General features: G+C 40.7%; 1 protein-coding gene across 8 annotated transcripts in view; it reads right to left on the reverse strand.

Moving 5' to 3' along the window:
- SLIT2 (slit guidance ligand 2) overlaps positions 1–25,049 on the reverse strand; it is a 426,589-nt gene that overhangs the window by 82,984 nt on the left and 318,556 nt on the right. For 6 of the 8 annotated variants that reach the window (XM_053253821.1, XM_053253815.1, XM_053253818.1 and 3 more), the window contains 5 exons: positions 21,485–21,502; positions 20,302–20,452; positions 9,482–9,556; positions 4,660–4,803; positions 2,131–2,274 (listed from right to left, as the gene is read on the reverse strand). In XM_053253821.1, coding sequence (XP_053109796.1) covers positions 2,131–2,274; positions 4,660–4,803; positions 9,482–9,556; positions 20,302–20,452; positions 21,485–21,502 — 532 coding nt within the window. The remainder of the gene's footprint in view (positions 1–2,130; positions 2,275–4,659; positions 4,804–9,481; positions 9,557–20,301; positions 20,453–21,484; positions 21,503–25,049) is intronic. The other 2 variants (XM_053253820.1, XM_053253817.1) reach the window with 1 other exon arrangement.

Here is a 25,049-nt window from a genome sequence, read left to right on the forward strand (position 1 = left end):
TGAAACAGGATTGTTTTGTTCTGAGCTCAAAACAGGCCCTTTATTTAAGGGTGTCTGTCTCAAGCTTGAAACACTCAAAACAGCTCATTCCTAGTCAAAATGTTTTTCCGTCAATACGTTTTACACATCCCTAATGAATAGTTACATGGGAGCAGACCATCCATACTACCCTTAATTGTGCTGTTCAGATATGATTTAACAATGTAAATAGGTTCTGTTTGGACATTTTGCCCTGCCCTCTCACATGAATATACAGGAATGGAACAGTGAACTTGCAGGGAAGAACACATGTGCGCACACACTCCTCAACACAGGACTGGGTAGCTGGATGGATGGTACTGTCCAAACTGACTCTGTTTCGCAAAAGCAGCTCTCAGACTGATTTATGGCTGCTGAACAAGAACTACCTTTTAAAAAAACCTTTGCTATGAAGTGTTTTAATAGCAGATTGATATGTGATGTCTTTCCAGTCACTGTTAACTTTCTGCACATTCAGCTGCTACTGAAATACACATAGCTAGTAAAAATAGTGGCAACTCTATGGTGCATTCGGGCAATATCACAACTTGTGTTTTCCCTGTTGTAGCTATATAGGTCTTTAGGTCAGGTGCCAATTTACCCATCTTACTGCAATTGACAGGCTTCTTATTGGGCTTCCCTACAGTGACTAGATTAAGTATCAGAAATAATTTACCTGTAATGTTTATGAAAAAGATATCTGTGGAAAATGTAGCGTCTCTTATTGTAGTGCTATGGTGGACAAGAATCTACACATGCCAAAATTCTCCTTTCTACGCAACTATTAAAAGTAACAGAAGCCTGATAACTTTTTCTGAGTAAGATAATGGAGATACAATGCTCTGTATCAGAGAAAATCATATGTGAATAAATGATTTGCAAATTAAATCAGAGGTCTGATTCTTCTTTAGAATCCTATTGACTTTTCACCTTTTTCTAATGATACTTCAATTCTGCACACACATACACATACAGTCCCCCAATTTCTTCCCATTGGCAATTGGAATATATAATTCATATATCAGAAGGTTGTGTGACATTATTTAATTCACAATTAAATCATTAGAGTTGCACAGTTCTTTCCTTCTTCAGCTCTTTTGTGACAGTGTAATGGTTGAATTTGGAACAATGGACAGTGAGGATGCAAAAAAGAGTTGCTTTAGATATATCAGAGCTTCTCTAAATACAAGAGTACTTGTGAGTATTGGAATTGTAGCAACCAATGCTCTCCTTCCACCCTGATACACATATTCAGCTGCCCAACAAAAGGATAATTGCTCAGGAGCAGGTAAGTGCTTTTCCCTACTTGTGAACTGACAGGAATTTGTGGGAAAAGAATGGGACTTGGACTGTGTATTTCTGACTGGCCCATTCTAGTTCCTAAAGCTGTAGAACTGCATCCAGTTGAGCAGGCTTACTTCCACGAAATCAATGAGTTGAAACATGAATAATTGGATGACTGCCCCACATGTGGAACAACTTCCCCATTCACTCCAACAATAAGAGCAGCTCAGTATTTACATCCCAATGTGTATGCCATGAGGTCCTCTAATGTTGAAATGAATTGGGAAGTATTTGAAGAAAGGAACTCTACGTGTGAATCTGAGCTCTGTGAATCTTTGGATCAAAGACCAAGGGCTTCCCCGACTGTCCCTGGGGTCAGATTAACAAAGAGAACTATAGTGTATGGGACTCAAGTCTTCTCCTGATTCAGATAAAGAGTAGAAGGTGTCCAGGATAGAAGGAGATCATTGCCAGAAAGCTGGGACTATAACCGTGGAAGGCTCAGTTCACATACTACAGTTTTTCATGCCAGTGCATCTCCAGGAAAATAACAGACACCATATATGGAGCCCTTAGGAAAAGTGTGAACCACCTAATGTTTAGCAAAGATTGCCCACATATTTTCATGTTACACAATTTTTAGTATTCTGTGAAAACTGCCACATAATGTTGCAGATACTCCAGACCTTTTTTTTGTGTGTGGTGGGGAGAGAATTGCATCCTGATATTAATTAATAAAATTATATATATAATATCTACTTCTATCTACACAAAGAGAGAAAGAAACATAAATGTCAAGGATTGGCTTCAAATGTATTAACAACTTACAGTGTGGACAGAGAATGGAGTGTATCAAAGGCACCAGGAGCAATTGTAGTTATTTGGTTATCATATAAGGACAGTAATCGAACAGAACTCAGGCCTGTGAAACTATCATTGCTGACGCAGCTAATGCGATTGCTCCTTAACATTCTGAGGAAAAACATGAACAAATTAGTTTGTTAGCCCACATATAAAATATCATACCTCTCATCTGTCTACATTCTTAACAGCTTACTAATCAGCATGATAAAATATCTTGCATTTTCCAGGAGTAATAAGCTTTTCAGCAGTAAATCTTGCAGTGCATTCAGCTTCCACTCTAAGCTCTTTGTTTGGACGGACAAAACTGATAACTTCTTCCTATGCATGGCAATTAATAAGGCAGCTCTGATATTGTCTGCCTGACTCATGATTATGTTTAGTTCACTCTTAAAATTGATAGCAGGATTAGCAACAATTTTTACAGTGGCGGTTACATCTTTCTTTGGGGAGATTCAATTCAATTCCAATTTTATTCAGTCTATAACCAGTATAGCAAGAATAAATTCACTACATACACACCACACATTATAGCAACATAACTGAGAGCCCTTTCTATCTTCTACTGCTTGTTAAGTAAATTACGTCTTCTTATATGAACTGCAGTGCAGCACAAAAGCTGGCTAAAGCAAACATTATCTCTGATTTCTAATCTGCCAATAAATATGACATATAAAACATTTCCAATTGCCCTAAAAAGGATGACAAAAGGGGTGCTATAAATATGTTGCAAATATTTCTATAAAATTTTACAATTTACAAATTATATGCTCATTTGTTTATCTCAAACCATAGAGGCAGTCTCTTTCTTCATATGGTATTTTCAAAAAATTCCAGATAGCACCACAGGTGGCAGTGTTACATCTCGCCAAAGTGAACTCCCTTTTATGACTAAAAACCTTTAAATTAAAAAGGTATTCTGCCAGCTTAAAATAGCTGTTTAATCTCTCCTGTTTAATGGATTTAGATAGTAGACTTAACTCTCTTTGATGCGCCATATCTAATATACATTGTTTTAACACTTCCCTGGCCCGATTATAGCCTAGGGAAAGTAACGCCTCCAGAGAGAAACAATATGAAATAAAATTAATCTCTATTTGTTGATACCAGGTGGATTTGAAAGAGTCTTCTAGTATAAAAGATACTAAACCATTAGGGAAGAACTTTAGTTTCAACCAATAATTTATTATAGTTATCCAAATTTTGGCCTCTATTTTTAATAGTTCTGCTTTCAACCTTAGAAGAACTACATTGGGAACATGCTTAGCCACTTAAAATATCGTACTTAAAAATTCGGTTTGGACTGTCTCCAGGGGAAGAATTAAAATTGCTCCAGCTCCATTGTACACAGGTCAGCCAGGGAGGGAGTCCAAATATGAATGAAAGCAAATGTAAACAATAGACATAGCCATCATGCAGAAAATTTTAATTTGGTTTTTCAGTAGCAAATATATGTTAAGTGAATATACTAGGGACATGGGGCTTTTTCTTCCTTTTTACTAAAAAAACCTCAGAACACTTTTATCTGCATATTTAGCATGTGAAGGATCCAGAAGAACTATAAAATCATACACAGTAGCATTCCAGATTACATTAGTACAGGTGAATCTCTGTATTCATGGGCGTCCCATTTTCTGCTATTATTGCGGATAATGAAACCTTGAATATAGAGTCATTGAGTCTATGGAACATGTTCCCGGTGCCTGCCTGCCCCCCCCCTACCAAAAAAGCCCACAAAATGTCAAAATAAAGGGCCCTACCATGCCCTACCTACCTTCAGGAGTCCAGTGATCCCCCCCGCCGAGCCCAAAGTCCCAATTTTCAGTGAAAAATTGGGAAATGCAGTTCTTTCATCAAGACTGGCTCCTCGTCACAAAATGGTGGCCGGAAATAACTTCCAAGGTCATTTCTGGCCAAGTCCAACCTGCAGTTATGCTGAATTAACCTCTTATTTGCTATTTTTACCCACATATACTGAGGTTGGGTGTTAATTACTGCTGAGGGAAAGTGGTGTGGCTAAGGCTGCCTGAGGAGTTCATAGCAGAGGAAAACTCTGAACTGTTGGCTTCTGACTTCACAGTTATGCTTTACTAATCACCATCCTGGTTGATCCAGTGACTGAGAATAAATCTGGCAATAGCCAGAAAGCTATTGTCAGGGAGCAGTGGGGAAAAGAAACAAGGACAAACAACGTTGCCTTGCAGCTATAGAATGGGTTGAAAGACACATGCATAGCGCCATTCATAAAACCTAGATCCACATCTGGTTTACAGTTCATTTCATGCTGCCAAATGTTCACAACAAAATCTCTAAAGCAGTAACTTCAGAGTTCTACTGTAAGTAGGCCAGGTTACATGATCACGATACTGGAAGCAAAAGGAAAGCACGTATCCACTTACATCACATAGCTAAAAAAATTTTAAACATAAAATGTACCAGACAGGAAAGAAAAGGCATTTATGAATAGGAAGTGAGGAGAATAAAGATATGACTTACAACGTTTTGAGACTTTCTAGTCCTTTAAACATTTTGTGCCGGACATTCTCCAACCGGTTACTGGTAAGCAACAGCTCATTGACACCAGATGCTCCTTCAAATACTCCTTCTTCAATATCTGTGATTTTGTTATTGCTCAGATTTCTATTGTATATTCATGACAAAGTACATTAAAAAGAAAAAAAATCATGTTTTGGAGAAAATAAGCATAAATGACAATGACTAAATTCTGGCCTAATAACAAAGTTTCAAGATAGCTCTAACCAGTGTTTGGGAGTCACTTGGAACTGAAACACCAGAAAGGACCCAGAAAGAAAACCTCTTCAGTAACATTGCAACAATATAGTGACAATACTATATTGTCAGATCTTTTATAACAGTAGCTTTCATCAACAGCTTTTGTCGCTTTTAAAATACTTGCTTCACTATTGTGAATCCCATGAAAAGCATTTCTGAACACAAGTTGTACCTTTATTACAGAGACTTCATCAGCTATTCCTAAAATGACAGTAAATGACTTTCAGAGCAGCATACCGTGAGTGCTCCTAACATCTAGCAGCATGTAGCCTTAGACCCCCATGCTGTTGCATGCATTCCCTGAAGCGTGAGCACTTTTGCATAAGAGCTCAAAAACTTTCTGGACCTTGCCTGTGCTCCAGAGGTGCTCTATTAGAGTGGGGACACATCACTTGACCCTCAGTGAAATGTTTCCACTGCAACAGAGCACTTTTGGGGTGCAGGTGAGCACTATAAAGTATTAACACTCTTGCATGAAAGCACAAAATTGCCCGTGTGTTAGGGATAGCATGCAATAGTGTGGGGCTAAGGCTGTGTACTGCTGGATGTTAGGTATGCCTGTAGTATGCTGCTCCAGATGTTGACCTCTGTATTTTCTTTCCTAGTTCAGGTTGAAAAACAATTGCCAATAGTACAAAATTAATCAACTTAACTTATGAGAGGTAGTGGTCAGAGTTACTAATTAATCAGCTTGATTTCAGAAAGGGGAAGGAAGGCTGGATTGGTCATATGAAATGTCAGAGCACTAATTCAGTTCCCACACTGATTTCTGTTAATATAGCAAACTGGAAGAGTCAGAACTGGAGCACAGTCACAAGTCAAAGCTCTAGTGATATCCTGACCTATGCTACTTAGTACCATTTCATGGTTTGACAATACAATTAAAAATCATGATGCTTTTAGGTGAAGATGCCAGCTAACATCCAGAGAAGCACTGAGTTGGTGAAACAGTACTGACACCCAGACTAACAATATGCTGTCACATAATGTAGTGGTTAGAGCATTGGACTACTCTAACCTACTTAACAGAGTTGCTGCGTGGAGAAACGTAATCATATGTGTGACTCCAGGCTCCTTGGAGAAAGAGCAAGATAGAAATGTTAAAAAGAAGAAGAGGGACAATTTTAGCCAATGTCCCATTCCCTCTGAAGCCCATTGGGTCTCCCAAAAACAAGTCCCTGAGGACTGTATGACCCTCAGGAACATTTTTTCAGGAAGCACAGTGGGCTTCAGTGAGGGCAAAAACTGTGCTCCCCTTTCACATGACGGTGTAGCATTGGTCTAGATGTCAGCACTGTTGCACCAGCACAGTGCTAGTCTAAATATCAGCCACCAAAGATTGAATCTAGGACCTTGAGCATGCAAAGCTTGTACTCCACAAGTAAATTATGACTCCTCTCCTTTCATCTCCCACACATACTAGTGGTGATAGATGAGAAGAAAATATGGGTGCAATACTGGCAAAAATGAACATCTAAAAAACCGATATTAATCCCGCCCCCCACCCTGCCAATGGCCTAGCATGGAAGCTTTTTGAAAAATTTAAAGAATTATTTATAAGAAAAAGAACTCATGCTCTTTTCTATCATCATTATTCCTAATGCACCAAACATTTTATTCATATTAACTTATAAATTCATATCAAAGTCAAAGTCAAAGTTCTTTATTTGCAACCCAAGGTCAGCATAACATAACATAACAAAACATCTCATAGCATAGAAAAATACAATAAGGAAGTGAAATATTTAAATATATAGATGAATATCCACAAACAAATGATCAATAAAAATTTACAATTAATCAAGGAAAAGCTCGCTGCCGCAACTGTAATGCAATAGAACAAAATTTAGCCATCTTAAAGGTGACATCTAAAGTTCTATCCGCAAGAAGATAGGAAACATAAAAATCTCCAGAGCAACCTGGGAAGGGTGTCAGAAGAGGAGTCAATAAGGAACATCTTAAATATCTATATAATGGACAGTGCAACAAAACATGTTGGATGGATTCGACTTCCCCCATACCACATGGGCATAATCTATCCTCTCTAGGAATCCCCAGAAACCTCCCTGAGAGCACCGCTGAAGGTAACATATCAAGTCTTGCTCTAAAAAAGGCCCTCTGATAGCATGTCAAGCTCAAGGCATTCAAATAAGCAGCAGGGCCCCAACTAGAACTGCTCAAACCCAGCCTCCTTTTAGTACATTCAGGGATTTGGGAAAGTTCTTGTTGGATTTCGAAGTCCAAAAGTCTTTGTTTCAGGAGCTGCCTGGCCTGGTTGTGACTTAACAGGACCAGGTAGTCCATAGACAGACCCAAGGACACAATTTTGTCCTGGATAGCCTGGTCCCAAGTGGGCTGGAATACATCAGCCAAGATAAGAGAAATCCATCCTCTAGGGGAAAATCTGACTTTAAGCCAATAGGTCAAAATAGACAACCAGGCCCAGACCTCGATCTTCAGAACACCCAACTCGAACCTTAATGATGCATTGGGGACACATCTAGGTACTCTAAGTACAGCCCTAAGCAGGGGCATAGCTATAATTGAATGAAAGGGTTCAAAGAACACGGGCCCCCAGCTCCTGAGGGCCCTCCAGCTCCATCCCTCCCTATTTTCTTCATTATCTCCCTCTCTCTGGGGGGCTGCCAAAGAGAGGGATGAACACGGCCCCGCTCTCCCCTAGCTACGCCCCTGGCCCTAAGGAAGTCATTTTGAACCACATCCATAGACTTGTATGAAGGAAAAGGACCAAGTTGCGCCCCATATAATAACTGGCTCCTAACTTTGGCCGCAAATAATTTCAAGGCCGAAATGATCTCACCTCCTTTAGAATAGAAAAATCTCCGGATAGTCAGAGAACTTCTCCATGCAGTAAGAGTAACTTGATCTGTATGCGCCTTCCATGAACCCCTTGCTTTCAGGGTCACACCTAAATATCTATATGTATAGACCTGTTCTAACTGTTGATCCTCAATCAACCATCTTAACAGCCTGTGCCTCCTTGAAAAAACCATGACTTTGTATTCTGAGTGATTGATCAAAAGATAATTGGCTCTACAATAGAGGGCTAATCTTTTCAATGCTCGCCTCAGGCTCACCGCGGCCCTAGCTAAAATAGCAGCAGCATCTGCATAAAGAAGTAGAGGAATACACACACCTGCTGCAGATGGCGAATGTAGGCTGGGGTCAGTTAAACAAGGGGCCAAATCATTGAGATATAAATTGAAAAGCGAGGGGGCAAGGATACATCCCTGCCTCACTCCTTTATAGGTTGGTATAGATTGTGAGAGTTCCCCTTTAGGATGACATCTAACTCTGATGTTTGAGCCTGCATAAAGCTGTTGCATTAAAAAAAGAAGCCGCTTGTCGATGTTCGTTTGAGCTAGCTTCTCCCAAAGCAGTCCTCTAGATATAGAGTTGAACAGCGATTTGAAATCAATGAAAGCCATGTACAAAGCTGACCCAGGCTTATCTCCATATTTCCCAATCAAATGATGGAGGATAAAGACCTGATCAATGGTAGATTGTCCAGTTCTAAACCCGGTCTGCTCATCCCCCAAAACACTCTTGTCCTCCATCCAGGCATGAAAGTTTGGCTAAAAGGTGCCTGGCATACAGCTTGCTGACTACACTTAACAGTGAAATAGGCCGATAATTCGAGGGGAGATTTCTTTCGCCTTTCTTATAAATTGGCACTATAACAGCGGTACTCCACTCTTTTGGAATTTGTCCAGTGGAGTCTATATAGGTGAAGAGCCTGGCCAGCACAGGGGCCCACCATTCAATATCCAATTGGATAGCCTCAGGGTTAATACCATCAAATCCTGGGGCCTTACCAGTTTTCATTTCACCTATTAATTTTTCCACCTCCAGTACAGTAACTGGTGACAATCCCAGAACAGAGCTAAAGTCCAACTTCCCAGAAGCTGAAGGGAACTCCCCGAGATTATAAAGATCCCTAAAATGAGTCACCCAATCATTCATCGTTACTGCACAGCTAGCATTGAGAGAGTGGATGCACCACTGTGCATTCACTAAGCACCAAAACTTAGAGTCATTGGCACCTTTAGCTGCCTCAAAGAGGTCCTTCCACAGAGATCTTAGGGCCAGTGCTTTCTTTTCCTTTAGAAAAATTTAAAAAATTATTTATAAGAAAGAGAACTCATGCTCTTTTCTATCATCATTATTCCTAATGCACCAAACATTTTATTCATATTAACTTATAAATTCATATCAATTTTATTCAAAAAACTTGCCAAGTCAACTTTATTTGGAACAAGAAATGCAATGAAATTAATTGGACTATATAAGATACCAAGCCATTACTGCACCAAAACGATCTAAACAAGAAAAGATAATAAATATACTCATCAACAGGTGGTTTAGCAGCTCTCATCTACCCTTAGTAGTGAAGCCAAAACCAGGCAAGTTTACTAGTCTTCTGCTGGAATACTTTCTACCTTTTCTAAAAGCAAATTACTGCACCAAAGCGATCTAAACAAGAAAAGATAATAGATATACTCACATTTTACGCAGTTGAGGAAGTTTCTTAAAGATCCCTGTTGCCTCCAGCACTGTGAATTCATTATTGTTGAGTCGTCTGTAGAAGAAGACCATTATATATAAATATATATATGCACACATACACACATGTTGAAGTTGATGTGAGCTTCAGACGAAATTACATAAACACTGGTGACTGTATATATTGACATGTATATGTACATGCAGGTATGGAAAATGTACACAAATACCCAGCATGGTCAGCGGATTTTGAACATTTGTCAAGGTCAAGGAATAATCAACAGCAGTTGTTTGAGGATGTGAGTTGACTGCACACTTTTAAAACTATATAATAAAATATATTATATAACAACAACAAAAACAACAAATCTAAAATACTAACACTTTTGAAGGTACCAAAGACACCGAACAAAAAATAAATCTTATAACTATAACTCCACTCCATCCCTAGTTTCCATAAATACCACTGTGTGTTAAGAAACCTCCTTTCCCCTATACATTTTCTAGAGCATGCTCACATCTCTAAGGGTGGAGATGACTTGGAGAGATTGAAGCAATTCAGGATGGATAGTGTGACTCTTATGACCAAGGTCACCCCAACTGGACAGAAGTTGAGGGCCCAAAAGGACAGGCCTAGGCCTGTGTCCAAAATCAGCATTCTGTTGGGAGATTCCTTAATGCCAGGCACGAGTGCACTCTGAGGGAACTGGTTAATTCCTGAGAAACAAGTGAGGTTGCCTGTCCCGTGTTACAACTGTGAATTGCCTTGGAAATGAAATGCACATGAAGTATATTTACACACAAACAAGCTATTTCGATTGGCATTTCTCACATATAGGATTAGTGTTTTCCCCTTGACATGTTTTTGACTTCCTAACACCTCTTTGGGGCAGAGAGTTCAGGCTCAAGTTTTGTTCACACAGCAGAGACAAATCTGCAAAGCTCAGAAATGCAGATTGTCTTGAGAACACAAAAATAATTTATTTATTATTTATTTTATTATTTATTTATTGCATTTCTACACCACCTAGTATAGAAATCTCTAGGCAGTGTACAGATTAAAACATAATACAAAACAAAACATTGAAATTCATAAAAACAGATAAAAAACAAAATAGAGAAAAACACACAATAAAATTTAAAATTAATTCCTTCCTGGTAACAGGCTGCTCCTCAATCTCCTGAAACCCAGCTCTGACAAGCACACAATTGTCATGAGCGAGCACGGGTTTTTTTTGACACAAGTTAACTGACACTTTTTAGATGCATGACGGACATTGCTATGGTGCAAGGACTTTATACCTAGATCTCAGGATACAATGACTATAAGAACCAAGCTTTTTGGTCATGGCTTCAGCAAACCTTGGCTCGTCCTAAGAGCTTGCTGCCCAGCTGTGTAGGAAAAAGGCAGACGCTCCCCCTGACAGACTGTTCGCAGCTTCTGCCGCGGGGTGAGGAAGCTCCAGAGCATGCTAGCTCCAGAGCATACACAGAGTGTGAATCAGGCTTGGCTCACAACATGATAATCTAAGAGTTTTTTCTCCTCCTCTCCAGAAGATGTGGTTAAACTGTCGGTGGTGGTGCTATTTATTAATTATATTTATTAATATAAATATGATAGAGATAGAGAGAGCTAATAGAGAGCTGTGCTTGGTTTGTGTTTTCCAGCTTCCTTGTAAGCTAGGCCCAGCTTGTATTATTTGGCAATGAAGGTAACACGTTTTCTTTGTTTCCCAAATTATAGCAAGTGAACCATATGGTGTATGCCATTGCAGTGTAATTGTGCTTTGTATGCCTCTTACAAGTCTGGCATTCAGCACCATCTGCTCTGCCTGTTCTAGGTGAGAGCTGCATATGTTGCTATCCAGAAAGGAAGAGAGGTGAAAGGCTTCAACAACAAGAAAAAGGGAGTTCAACATTTTTTGGTTTTACTTATTCAGTCTGTGCAGCAGTGTCCACCCAGTACTTGTTTCCGAATCAGTCTAGTAAGTGATTACACAGAGCATGTTTCATCTTCAAAGTCAACAGGGGATCTACACCCTGCATCAAGCACAAAGAGAAAAGTCAATAACAAACTGCTTACCATTGCACATTTTGGGAAGGTGGATGCTTTTGAGCCAAGCTAGGGATCTCAGAGGAGATAGGTTGACTCAGTTTTGTCTTCAAGGCCAACCTGTGACCGATGATGAACAAAAAGGCAGGTTTCTTACCTGTATACTATCTGTAGTTCTTCTAGTGGTCATCGATGTATAGCACACTCTAGGGATTTTACACCTGTGCAGAAACGTCCTCCAGAACTTACTATAGCTTTACATCAGAATTTTGGTGGGACCCAACCCCCAACTGCCTTCTAAAGAGCATGCTCCATCCTTCTCACTTCAGTGACCACCACAGCTCAAGAAAAATTAAGAAGCTGCTACAGCGGGGAGGAAGGGTGGGTTGTATACATACACTGATGACCATTAGAAGAACTACAGTTACAGGTCAGAAACCTGCCTTTCTTCTATGTGGTCTCTGTGTATAGCATACTTTATGGATCATAGCAAGCTACTTATGTCTGAATGGTGGGAACAGTTTCATGTGAAAATGGACTTGAGGACGGAAGATTGAAAGCTAGAATGAGACCTGGATCTAACATTGAAGGCATAATGACTCACAAATGTTGACGAACGTGCCCAAATGACAGTTTTACAGACAGCATCTATAGGAATGCCTCTGCAGAAGGGAGTAGGGATGTGCAAACAGGTTCGACTGTTCAGGGTCAAACCGAACCTTCCCCTGTTCGGGGGCTTCATGGACATCTTTAAAAAAATATTTTTTCTAATTTACCCCCTTTTGGCGGAGTTGGTGTGTCTGCAGAGGTTCCCCCTCCCCCCGCTGGCCTCCCTTCATGCCTATACAGGCCTTTTGACCAGCTCTTCGGCCCATTCGGGCCTTCCCCCTCTGGTACGGTGCACATTTTGGAGGCTGCTGTGCCTGCACAATTGGCCTCTGCGTGGCCTAGGAAGGCCTGAACTGCTACAAGTATTCCCCCTCTCCATTGTGGCCACCCAAGCTGCCTGGCCAATTGGGGCCACTACTGCCTGGCCAATTCGCTGCCCTCACACCGAGGTTCAGCTCATTGTGCCTGGGTTTAGATCGGTCTCCCTGCCAATCTATCCAGCTGGCCTCATGCTGGAACTCTCCTCATGAGGAACCCCAGTAACTTCTTCAACTCTCCTGCTCCCCACTTCACCTATCTGGAGAGTTGCTAGTCTCCAGCTGCTCGAGTCGGATCTTCCATGAGGACAGGCGATATAGCCGCTTTCCTGGCTCCTTCAGGACTGAATCTATCCCTTTCTCTTATTTCTGAAACCTTCCCCCGCTGTCTTAGAAGTAACTCTCTCTAGCCTGCCTGGGAATTTACACATAATTTGGAACTTCAAGCTAAATGTGCCTTACAATAGTCTGTTTTTAAACATATTTGTATTGCTTTTACATTAAGACCGCCTAGTAATTTAGTCTCATTGTGCTTTTATTATTTTTCTTTCAATAAACTCCTTAATTTAATTAAATCCTCTCTCTCAAGCCATTTTTCTTGAGTTCATATGCTTGCACTTCTGAGCTAAATTCCTCACATTCGCCCAAACTGAGGGATCCAATTAATCACCCTCGAGGCTGTTTCATCAACAAGTTACAAAAGAATAAAGTCAAGTGAAGCTTCAGAAGGGGAGACTTTCTGCTTCTGAGCATAAACAGAAAAATGTTTCCGCTTAGCTTTGTAACATCTGAGTGTTAGGCTTCCTGGCAACCTGTAGAACCTGGAGAAGCTCCTTGTTTACTGATGGCAAACTGGTATCCTCCAGGCATTTAACTGAAGGGATGTGATGTCCGGATGGAGGTGGGTGCCATTGCCTATGGTCAACAGGGAAGGATGCTGGAGAAGACAGTTGTAGATGTGGTTTGACAGGGAGAGCAGAGTAGGGAACCATGGTTGCCTGGGAGACCAAAGAGTGTCTATGATGCGGTTTGCTCTGTACCTGATGATCTTCTGGAAGATCCTGGGGATCAGGGGCAGTGTTCCCTCTAAGGTGTGCACACTCACACATTTTTTAATGTCTGCTCAGTTAATTTTAGATCCTGCTCAGATTGAATCAGGAATATCCCACTGAACCCATGTGCGCACACACTGCCTTGATACTGCCACTCAGAACAAAACTCATTCTGCACACATATGGAAAAAATTAGAGAGAACACTGATCAGGGGAAAGGGTGGGGGTGGGAAACATGTGTAAGAGGCCCTTGCCCCAGAACTGAAGAAAGGTTTCACCAATAGATTTGTGGCCATGGCTGGCCTTGCTGGACAGTGAGTGTTGCCGCTAGTTGCAAAGAGGTCGACTGCTGGGGTTCCCCAGTGACAGAAAACCCAGGAGAAGGTTCTGGAATGGAGATGCCATTTCTGAGATGAAGGTCGCTGATGAGTGAGAGCATCAGCTATGGTATTCTTGGAATCCTGAATGTGAGTGGCCATGATCCAAATGAGATTTGTTAGGCACCAATCCCAAATCTGAAGGACTAGGTAGAGGAGTGAGCGATACCCCATGCCACCCTATCTGTTCACATAAGAGCAAGCCGTTGTATTGTCTGTCAAGATCATGAAGGATTTCCCTATGAGCTGCACATGACAGATTGTCAATGCCTTGAAAATGGCAAGAAGAGCGAGGAAATTTATGTGATGTCTGGTCTGTATGCATGACCATGGCCCAGCTACAGTCAATATGTGGAGGTGGGGGCCCCAGACCTGCACAGACATGTCAGTAGCAATGTTAACCTGGGGATGTGGCAAGTGGAATAGCTGGCCCTGTGTTAAGTTCTTGGTATAGGTTCACCAGTGTACGGACTTCCAAATGTGAGGTGGCACAGACAAAAGGTGAGACTGCAGGTGGAGCTGAAGTGCAAAAGTGTTGAGAAACCATCATTGCAGGGTCCTCATTTTTAGACGGGCTTGTGTGGCAGTGGTAGATGCCATGAGGCCCTAAAGGCACTGTACAAACAGGGCTGTGTGCGTGTTGCAATGGCAGAACTTTGTGGCATGCTGGAGGATGGATTGGATTCTGTGGTGAGGCAGGAAGGCCATGGCTACTTTGGAATCCAAAAGGTCAATCAATTCTATCTGATGAGAAGCAACTAATTTTGATTTTTCTAAATTTATTTGCAGGTCCAGATCTTGGAGGAGATGCCTAATGTTGTTGATGTGGGCGTTGAGCTTGGATCTTGCATTTCTGGATCTTTACCTTCCCCTCACAGGTAAAGCCAACTGCAGAGCAGAGTAAGCTCCAGACGTATAAAGTCTGTGGTGGCTGAAGTAGACTTTAGTGAGAAGGGTGGATCATGCTCCCTATAGAGAAGTTGGTGGCGGGGTTCTACCAAAATCCTGAGGTAAAGCTATACTAGGTTCTGGAGGGTGTTTCTGTACAGGTGCAAAATCCTTAGAGTGTGCTATACACAGAGACCATGTAGAAGAAGTTTTCTGTTTTGCTAAGTATCTGTGGCTCCTCTACCTAGGGGATCACTAGGGACCTGATGACCCCAAAGGACCTCAATGAAGCATCATGTGCTAAAATTATAGAGACAATTGTGAATGAATCTAAGCCCTCTGTAATTGTACAATGGCTTAAATGTAAATAACGAACAAGAGGTTTCAAGATTTACCAACGTGGAGGAGACACAAATGGAGTAGTCTGTCCTAGCCCAGATCTCTGGTTCTGATGACAACTCTCCAGATGCTTTGGAGCTGAAGCAGCCAGAGCCAGTGACCCCCTTGGAGCACTGCTTGACCCAGTACCAACAGGTGAAGTGCCTGTCCTCCCATCACCTAGAAGTCCCTAGAAGCAGAGGCACCACCGCAGTAGGGCAGAACTCCAGCTTTAGAGCAGAGTGCTCACCTAGCATTGAAGGGCTTTCCTCCTGACGGACCAATTTCGGAAGAAGGGCTTCTTCCTCTGGAGTAGGACTGAACTGAGAATCCAGGAATGAGTGGGACTCTCACCAACTACCAAAAACCTTTAGCTGGCACCAGTCTTTTGCTGGTTCAACAACTCTTTTTCAGAGCCACACAACCTACCTTGCTGTCCTGCCTTGGTCAGACTTGCTCAAGGCAGATCCATAACAGAATGTGTAGCATCCAGTTGTTTATCTGATGACCAGCTGCAAGACCAGCTAGCATGGAGCACTGAGGACATCAATTTAACGCTGTCTTTTATCCTTGCTAGATTTGACTTTTAAAATAACTTTGAAGAATGGCTTTGCAATAGAATCTGCCAATCACGGGCCAAAACAGCTCCAACCAAGCTCCTAAAAAAAGAAAGTCTACAGAATGGAGCCCTAATCAAATAGGCCATTCCCAAGGAGAGGGGAACATCATAATCAGTCACTGCAGTATCTGCAATGAAGCCCTACAACCACTGGAGACAGTCATTACCCACATGATTGATTATTGATTTGTTTAGTGCCGTCAAGTCTGTGTTGACTTTTAGCGCCCACATAGATAGATTCTCTCCAGGATGATTTGTCTTCAACTTGGCCTTTTAGGTCTATTATCCACATATGAGATCTGAATGTCACTACTGCAAAAAGAAGGGCCATTCAGAGAACAACTGTCACAGTAAAGAAGAGAGGAAAGGCAACCCACAGAAGAGTATATACTATAAAGCTCACCATTAGACGCATGCTCCACACCCAACCAGAAGAGGTCCAGGAAAAAATTAAGGGATATCCATAGTCACAGTAACTATGATTGAATCTGATAATGAACAGGAGTATTGTTTAGTTGTGATTACTGTTCAGTTGTGAAAGGGCACAGGAGCATCTGCCATCTTCATAGACCATGGAACAGACTAAGGATGATACCAGCTTCCAGCTGGGACCTACCAAATCAGGCCTTAGAACTTACACAGGTGAGAAGATTTCAGTCTGGAGTACAGTGAAATTAGGTGTATTCTATGACATTCAAACTAAGAATACTCAACTAAGACTACCCATCTTGGTCACTCAGAGCCATGTCTAGGATGACACTGGGAACCCACTCTGCAATCCATTAACAAGATACTGGAGGGCCCCCTGAGATCCTGAAGTGATATGCCACAGTATTCCTCTAAGAGCTGGCAGCTGAAAAACTAGAAGGCCCATATCCAAATTTATCCAACAGTACAAATCTAAGTTTTGCAAGCCAGAGTTATTGGCCTTGCACTGCAAGTAAAAGCTGAGACTGCACTGATGCCACTGGAAGCAACTGGTGTCATTTGTCTAGTAAACAAGTCAGAATAGTCATATCTGGTTGCCTCAGTCTTAAAACAAGATAGAACAGTTTTAATCTGCACTAGCTACAAGCAAATAGCTAACTAAACTACAATAATAATACAGAATAACACTAGGTTGTATTGATGTGCTATCCAATATCCAGATTAGAAGAGCTATATGCAAAGCTAGTGAGAGGCATCACCTTCACAAAACTGGACATGTCCCATGCATATCAACAACTAGTGTGGGCAGATAATCACAAACTATCATCGCAGTCAACACCCACAAAAGTCTGTACATGCACATTCACCTGCCTTTTGAAATTTCATCTGCCTATGCCATTATAAAAGCTTTCTAGCTGGAATAAGCCATATTGCTGTGTGCCTAGATGATGTACTAATCAAAGGACCAACCAGAAAGGACCACCTAAGGAGTATCTGGAGGAGGTCTTCCAGTGCTCTGATGAGGCTGTTCTACATTTTAGAAATATGTTTTCCAAGCCTCTGAAGTTGTCTACCTTGGAAACACGGTTTCCTTCCACCACTTGATGAGAAGGTGAAGGCTACTGATCATGCCCCAATCATTGAGATGAAAAAAGCTGGAAAGCATACTTGCATCTCCTGGACTATTATAATAGATTCTTACCAAATCTTTCAACAATTTTGGGCTCACTCATTTTTCATCCATAAGAAAAATGCAAAATGGGTGTGGGGCAGTGTTCCCTTTAAGAGGGATTCCCAAATGTTGTTGACTACAACTCCCATAATCCCTAAGCAAAAGCCACTGCAGCTGGGGATTCTGGGAGCTGTAGTCAACAACATCTGGAAATCTCTCTTAGAGGGAACAGTGGTCTGGGGGGCTGTCCAAAGAAGTTTATTCCAGCACTAAATCTCTCATGAAAACTGTATAGTTCCTGCCTGGCTCACTGCAATGCCTCAGAGCCTACAAATCTCACCTGCAATGCCTCACCATATAGTACTAGAGATGTATTTCCCATAATGGGAGAGAAGACAAAGAGGCTTAACTGTTTTGCATCTCACTTACTCTTGGCAGCAGAATGGCACTATGTTAAACTACGCTCACTTAGACAAGAAAGGGCTTGCCATCATCTCTGGAGGGGGGGGAAAATCCACCAGTAGTCATCCATTCATCAGAAAAATCCACCAATATTGATAGTTATCCATTCATCAGTCTAATGGTTCATAAGCACTTATTGGAATTGTTTGGGGAACTGAAAAATATGACTCTATAGGTCTATGCTAGGCTTCAGTGATGGGCACTTAACTTTGCAGGTTATCAAAATTCTGTACTATACAAGTCAGGTTTAACTATTGTAAACACAGATTGACTGAGCTCCATGTCACTGTCTGACCAATGGATTGATTGACATCCAATGCGTTTATCAGCTGGTGTTGAATGTCTGGGTTAAGCTTCATGTTCTGAAGAACTGCAGTCTGGTGTGACCAGCTCACCCTGGAGTGACCAGAATGAAGGCAGCAGCTCAAATTTACATGTGGTGGCCTAAAATGGATGTTCCTCTTGAGGATTTGCTGTACTTCTGCTCTAAAGGTGAACAACTCAAGAGAATGTCATTGAATGTCCCTCAGTTGGATCTGCCCCTATGGCAATGGCCAGGACAACTGTGGGTACATCTTCACATTGAGTATGTTGGCCCATTCATGAGTCATACAGAAAGGGCTATACATACTAGACTTAGGCATACTGCACCTGGAAAGATCACTGACACAACTTTACAAAATATAATCTTATTTTCTGGCCATGTATTGAACACCACCACATACCACCACTGTTAGGTTGCCAGCAGAAATGATGTTTGAAAAGCTTATTGGCAACTGCTGGGAACTGCTAAAACAAAATGTATTAACCGTGTTTGTCAAAAATAAGCATTTATGAAACAGAATCCGTGACAACAGCCATTCTCCACACATAGCACCCAAGTCCAGGAAGCCCAGTGTAGGTTAAAGACCTTTCTGATAAGGCCAAGTGGCCCTTGTGTTGCATACTGGACCACTCTCATACAGTATATGTTCTTGGAGGATGGAATTATTAGGAGATATCATGTGGATCACCTGCTTTCACAGGCAGGAATTTGGGAGATTTTATTATTTTTATTTATTTACACAGTCAGACAGGTGTTATTGACTGGTTTATTTTATCCAGACATCGAGTCCTTCCCAAGGACCTGAGATGGCTGAATTTTATTATCAATGTTGCTGTTATTATAGATATCGTCGCGGAATATAGGCTGTTCCCAGTAAAGCTGCTTTTTGTAATTGGCTGATGGTGATTTCTGTAGCCCCGATGGTGTTGAGGTGCTCTTCAAGTTGTTTTGGAACTGCACCTAGGGCGCCAATTACCACTGGGATTATTTTGGTCTTTTTCTGCCACAGCCTTTCAATTTGTAGGAATTTGGGAGATTTATTATTATTATTATTATTATTATTATTATTATTATTATTATTATTATTATTTCAATTTCTATACCGCCCTTCCAAAAATGGCTCAGGGCGGTTTACATAGAGAAATAATAAATAAATAAATGAGATGGTTCCCTGTCCCCGAAGGGCTCACAATCTAAAAAGAAACATAAGTCAGACACCAGCAACAGTCACTGGAGGTACTATGCTGGGGATGGATAAGGCCAGTTACTTTCCCCCTGCTAAATAAGGAGAATCACCACGTTAAAAGATGCCTCTTTGCCCAGTTAGCAGGGGTTAACTCTCAGAACACTGAGAGAGTTTAGGAACTCTCAGAACACTATTTGGGCCACCTGAGCTCTCAAAGGCCATGGCACGGAGAGAGAAAAATTGTACATCATGGCTAGTTTCCCTCACGTTTAGTCTAGTGTTCTTGGGTCCAGTTTCTGAATCCAAGTACCTTCACATAGCAATGAACATTTGAAGTGTGATTCTGAATCTGATCATTCTGTGAACACCTCAAAACAGTCTGATTCAGTCCCACCTTCATCTCGTAATCTACAAGGATCCAGGGGTATCCTGTGAAGTTGGACTTGTCAATAACAGTGGCCAGGGAAACCAGGACAGAATAGTACCACCCCTACGGAGAACAGTCTATCCAGTATGTCAAGTTAGTCATCCATGTGAGCTTGTTTCAGTTTCCATTAGTAATTCATTTTTCTATTAAAAGTGTGTTCCTCCTAAAAGCCTTTGCTTAGTTTGCACTCTATCTTCCTTGTAAATGAGGCGCAGCTTACATTAGATAGTGAGAGGAATGAATGGAGTTGGCTCAAGACAGGGAATGGGGTTGGTTTTGCTGAGGATGCAACTACAAAGCAACTTGTGCCAGTTTTCTTTTTGCATTTTCTGGATCCTAAACTTTGATTTTATTTTTATTTTCCCTTTACTAAACGTTTGATGCTAATAACTTACACAAGTAAAAATACATGAGCTGAAGCTCGATAAGATTGAAAACTAACATTCCAAAAAGTAATAAAGGAAGACTAATAATGAGTGCTGTTAATAATAATTCCCATTCAGAACACCACTGTGGGCTCATACTTACATTTCTGCTGTATACTGAGGAATGTGGTCAGGAATCTTGTTGAACTTTTGATTGGAACAGTCAACTGTTGTCCCTTCACAGCGACATTTTTCAGGGCAAGCCAGGTCTGCAAAGCAGTCTCCACTTAGTTTGGATCTATAATCTTCTGTGCCTGTGGATAAACAGAATAAAAATCCAGGTAGTAAATCCACCAAGATGGTGATGAAATTATTTTTTCATAGAAGAAAAGCGACAGACCTGCAGTACAGACAAGTGGGTTTGGGGCAAGGTTTGGGAAGTGTTATGCTAATGAAGGAACATTAAAGGTTTAATATAGGGTTAAATTTCAGAAGGCTTGAAATTTGCTAGGAAAAAGTTCACATGGTGGGATAACATTAACCGCTTGAGCTTTTCACAGCTGTACTTCTGCTGATTAAGTTGTCAGCCAATCTATTCCATTTTACAGTTAAACACACAAAACACTACTAATTCTTGCTAAATATATCTTATCCGTGTTTCGGGATTAAGTAGATCCTGTATCCCATTTCATTACCCTTCTTTTTTTCCTTCTATTTCACTGTCCACAGCCCTCTTACATAATCTCAGAACCATAAAATTTAAAGCCCTATTTTTCTTCTTCAATTTTTTTTTAAAGTGTGTAATCCAGATTTAAGCCTCAGCAGCTTGTCATGCTGTAGAAAGCTGCGTGACGTTCCATGGTGCTTGACAGAACCATGTTTTACTCATACCTCGCAACCACATGGTTAGATCAAGCACAACAGAAAATCTCGCTAAGTTATCACAACTTCATCCATGTAGGCCAAGGAGAAGCAAAGGGAGAAAGAGAAAAGAGTAGGAAAGTGTTGCAGCAGGAAACTGCTTAGGGTGGCATGGTATTCTTCTTAAAGAATGCTCACTGCCACTATAACACCACTTAAGTAAAAGCAACACAAATGAGGATTGGAGGAAGAAAGATCTCTTCACCATTCTCCACAAGTTACAGAATGGAGATAGCATCCTATACATATCAGGAAGAAACATCCGGTAAGGACTTGAGGGTACGCAACAGGAAAAAACAAAGAAATAAAAAAAGACCAGTGAATTCTTCTTGGACAAAAGGTGCAAAGACTGAGACTGGAAGTGGAAGGTGTGTCAAGACTAGGAATTACACTGTTGTGTAGTTCACACACTGAACTTTACTTACAGCCCAAATGGTGAACTCCTGAAACAGGAAAGTCAGCCAAGGAGGAAAGAAAGACAGAGTGACCCCAATGAAACAAACTGCCCCCCCCAAGTTCACCCTTGCTTGTTCTCTGCTAAAATTTGAGAAATTTATTGCCTTCATCAAGGGCATTCCAAAACTCCCAACAACATCCCTAGAGGCTGGGTTATACCCTACATGTCTCTGATTATATGATATTCAGACACTGCACCATCTCTGAAAGTGCCAGTGTATAATTTACTTGAAATTTCAAAGTATCAATCAATCAATCATGTTTATTATGGTCCAAGACCAGCATAACTTGTCACAGTAAAGAAAAAGGCACAGCAGAACATCTATTGTTTATATATATAATATGATGGTTCTTCTCATATATGATAGCATCAGCATTCTAAAACACATTCATTGAAAGATGCTACAGTTTTATACCACTTTTATAAATATCTGATAAGTTATTTAAGGAAAACAAAGAAATGTTGGAGAAGAGTTCCAACTACAATGAACCTAAGCATGCAAAGGAAGAGCGGGATATAAAATGTAAAAATAATAAAATAATAATAAATAATAATATGTTGGCTTGAATTGCTCTACAATATTGTATTCAGTGTTCCAATACGTATTGTAAGATTATCTAAGAGTTCTTTGACTTAGCTTCCTGATCAAGAATACAGTTTTCAAACATTAATGTGTATCTGAGTACTTTTCACATGGATTAGAATTAGCAATTATTTAAACTCTCTTCAAAGTGCCATTGTGATGCATGTGCATGGAAAGTATATCCAGTATTTTATTTTTAAGAAGAAGTAGAAGCTATCTTTGAGAAGGATCACAAGTGCTTTGAAAGACAGTGTTAGAGCAATATTAAACCAGCGATGCTGGTGTGTGTGTGTTGGCAGCAATGTTTAGGGCAGTGGCTGCTCAAGTCCTAACCCACAACTATTGGGAGGCATTGGTGGAAGAGCGAAGTGCCTCAATCAGCATCATGCAAACACACATTGTGATTGGCTAGTTATCCTCACTGACAACATGCCAGGGGTGGCTACTAGTCAATAACTGGACACTTCCACAGTGCTGATTGAGGCTTCTTGAGTCTCCAGGGTATTTCCGGATGGTTACTGATAAGAGTGAGAATTCCATCCACTCAATCACCCCACAGTGGCAGCCAGTGGTTCCCATTAGGGAAATGCTTCACCAGCTGTCAATGATTCAAGGGAAAAACTAAATATAATGTGTATAGAACAGTGCTCTTAATGTATCTTTGAAAAGGAGGGGGGGAAACCCTGGCATGAATATGGCTATATTGCAAATTGCTTGCTAAAATACTGGAATCAAATCTTTTCTGAGCCAGCTCAGGCAATACAGCATACACTGGGACTACTTTTGAACTTTTGCATGCAAGAGTTTATTGAAATTAACTTTAAAAAAACCCCAAAGTTTTTGTTTTTGCAAAATGTCCCAGGCAATATAATTGGACCATCAATGGACATAAGATTGCTCAAGTTAATTCTTTCAAATATTTAGGTGTGGTTTTTCATTGTTCAGGTTCTCGTAACGTTCATCTAAAATCTACTTTGCTGAATGCTCAGTCATCAATTTCACGTGGGGGGGGGGGGGTGTTTCATATATACCTGCTGCAATCAAGCTATTTCTAGCCAAGGTTTATCCACAACTGTTGTACGGTGCCCAACTTGGTCTGGTCAGTAATTTTTCCCTGATGGAAGCTACACAGTCTAAAATTTTAAGGTCTATTCTGTAGGTTCCACAATGTGTTCCTAATGCAGTGGTGAGATGAGAGGTGGGATTAATCAGGCTAGAAACCTGTTACTGGAGATCTCTTATTTTATTTTGGCTGAAATTGGTGTTTACTCAGGTGGGACTGGCTTCTCTCATAATGACTGACTGTTTTAATTTCAAATGGAAGTCTTTGTTTAAAAACAAACTAGCCCAATATGGTTTTCCCCATAATGATATTATTAAGCTAGGATTCAATCAGGCCAGAAGAGTTATTAAGAAGCGTATGCTAGATATAGAACTTCATGAGAAAGTTACACTTTTGAGAAAAAAACAGCTTATTCGGGAATCAGTTGATTAACATCAAACCGGCAGAGTATTTAAGTATCATTATAACAAAGCAAGTTCAGACGTGCTTTGACTCTTGCTTGGCTCAATGCGTTCCCAACTGCCATACTGGAAGGAAGATTCAAAGGTATTCCTTTTTCCGCTCGAGTTTGTCCAGGCAGCTCTGGTTCAGTTGAGATATGTGCACATGCAATATTATACTGTGACTTCTATAGGAAGGCTTGATTAAGATTAGTTTTGCCCCTTCTGCAAAACGTTCCGGCCATTCGGATGAATTTTATCTACATTTTTTACCTTCAAATTCTGATTGTGAGATTATTAATAAAATGGCTAGGTTTTGTTATACAATTTGTAAAATTCGTTTAGAACTTTGGTAATGTTGTTATATGTATGCTGGTCTATGACTGTAATAAAGTTTGACTTGACTTGACAATACAGTACATTTCCCCTCAAACCAGCCAAATAAGAAAGGGGACGTGCTAAGAGTGCCCATACTGATGTCTTTCCTGGATGTCATGATCTCCTCCTGACACGTTCCTTTATCAAATGGGTGGTGGGCGGGGCGGGGGAAAAAGTTCATCCAAACCATTGCTTAACACATAACCCACATACTAGTTAAACATACAGGAACTGGCCTTCTGTTTAAGTGACTCTTTTTTCTGCTAGAGGATTTTCTCTTCATTTTGGAATTTGGATGATCCAGCAGAATCATCCAATGATTGCTAAATCAAGTTACAGTCTTATTATTTAGACCTGATGCAGAAAAGTAACATGTGGACAGAACTCTGATCTCTGTAATTCATGAATTCCTAAATCCTTGATGCATGTCTCTTGGTGAGATCCATGTGTTATTCTTTTCACATTATGTTTCCCCAGAGCGTATGCAAGTGTGGAGTGACTGCCAGGCCTGTAAAAATGTGGTGTGTAAATCATTGTTCAGACCAGCGTCTCCTGGTTCTTTAATAACACCAAACCTCTATCATATCTAAGAATGGCCAATGGCCAGTCCGTTTTCTTTGCACTACTTACACAAGTTTTAGTTAAGGGCAATAAAAACCTCACATGATCACTCCAACTGAAAAAGAAGTACTATATACAGTAAAAACAGCATGGGTTAAAACACACCAGTTTAAATAGTTGCAGCCCAAGATCAACTGGTAAGTCAGAACATTACTTATGCCTGCAAGTGCTTCAAAGAACAAGTTGCATTGATGGCATACTCAGTTATTGTAGTATTTTACTAGACAGTAAACAATAATTGAAATTTTTTTTTGCTGGCAGTTCATGCATCTGCAGTTCAATCAAAAGCGTCATTAGACCTTTGAGCACTTTTGCCAATCAATTATTTATAACCCGTTATGGACACTATAACATAAGCACATGACTGGTTTTTGTTTTGTTTTGTTTTGTTTTTGGAGTGAGGGTTGTCCCATTAAAAGAGCACTACACTTGTTTGTCAGCTGCTGGG

This window comes from Hemicordylus capensis, chromosome 5 (assembly GCF_027244095.1).
Source record: "Hemicordylus capensis ecotype Gifberg chromosome 5, rHemCap1.1.pri, whole genome shotgun sequence".
NCBI lineage: Eukaryota > Metazoa > Chordata > Lepidosauria > Squamata > Cordylidae > Hemicordylus > Hemicordylus capensis.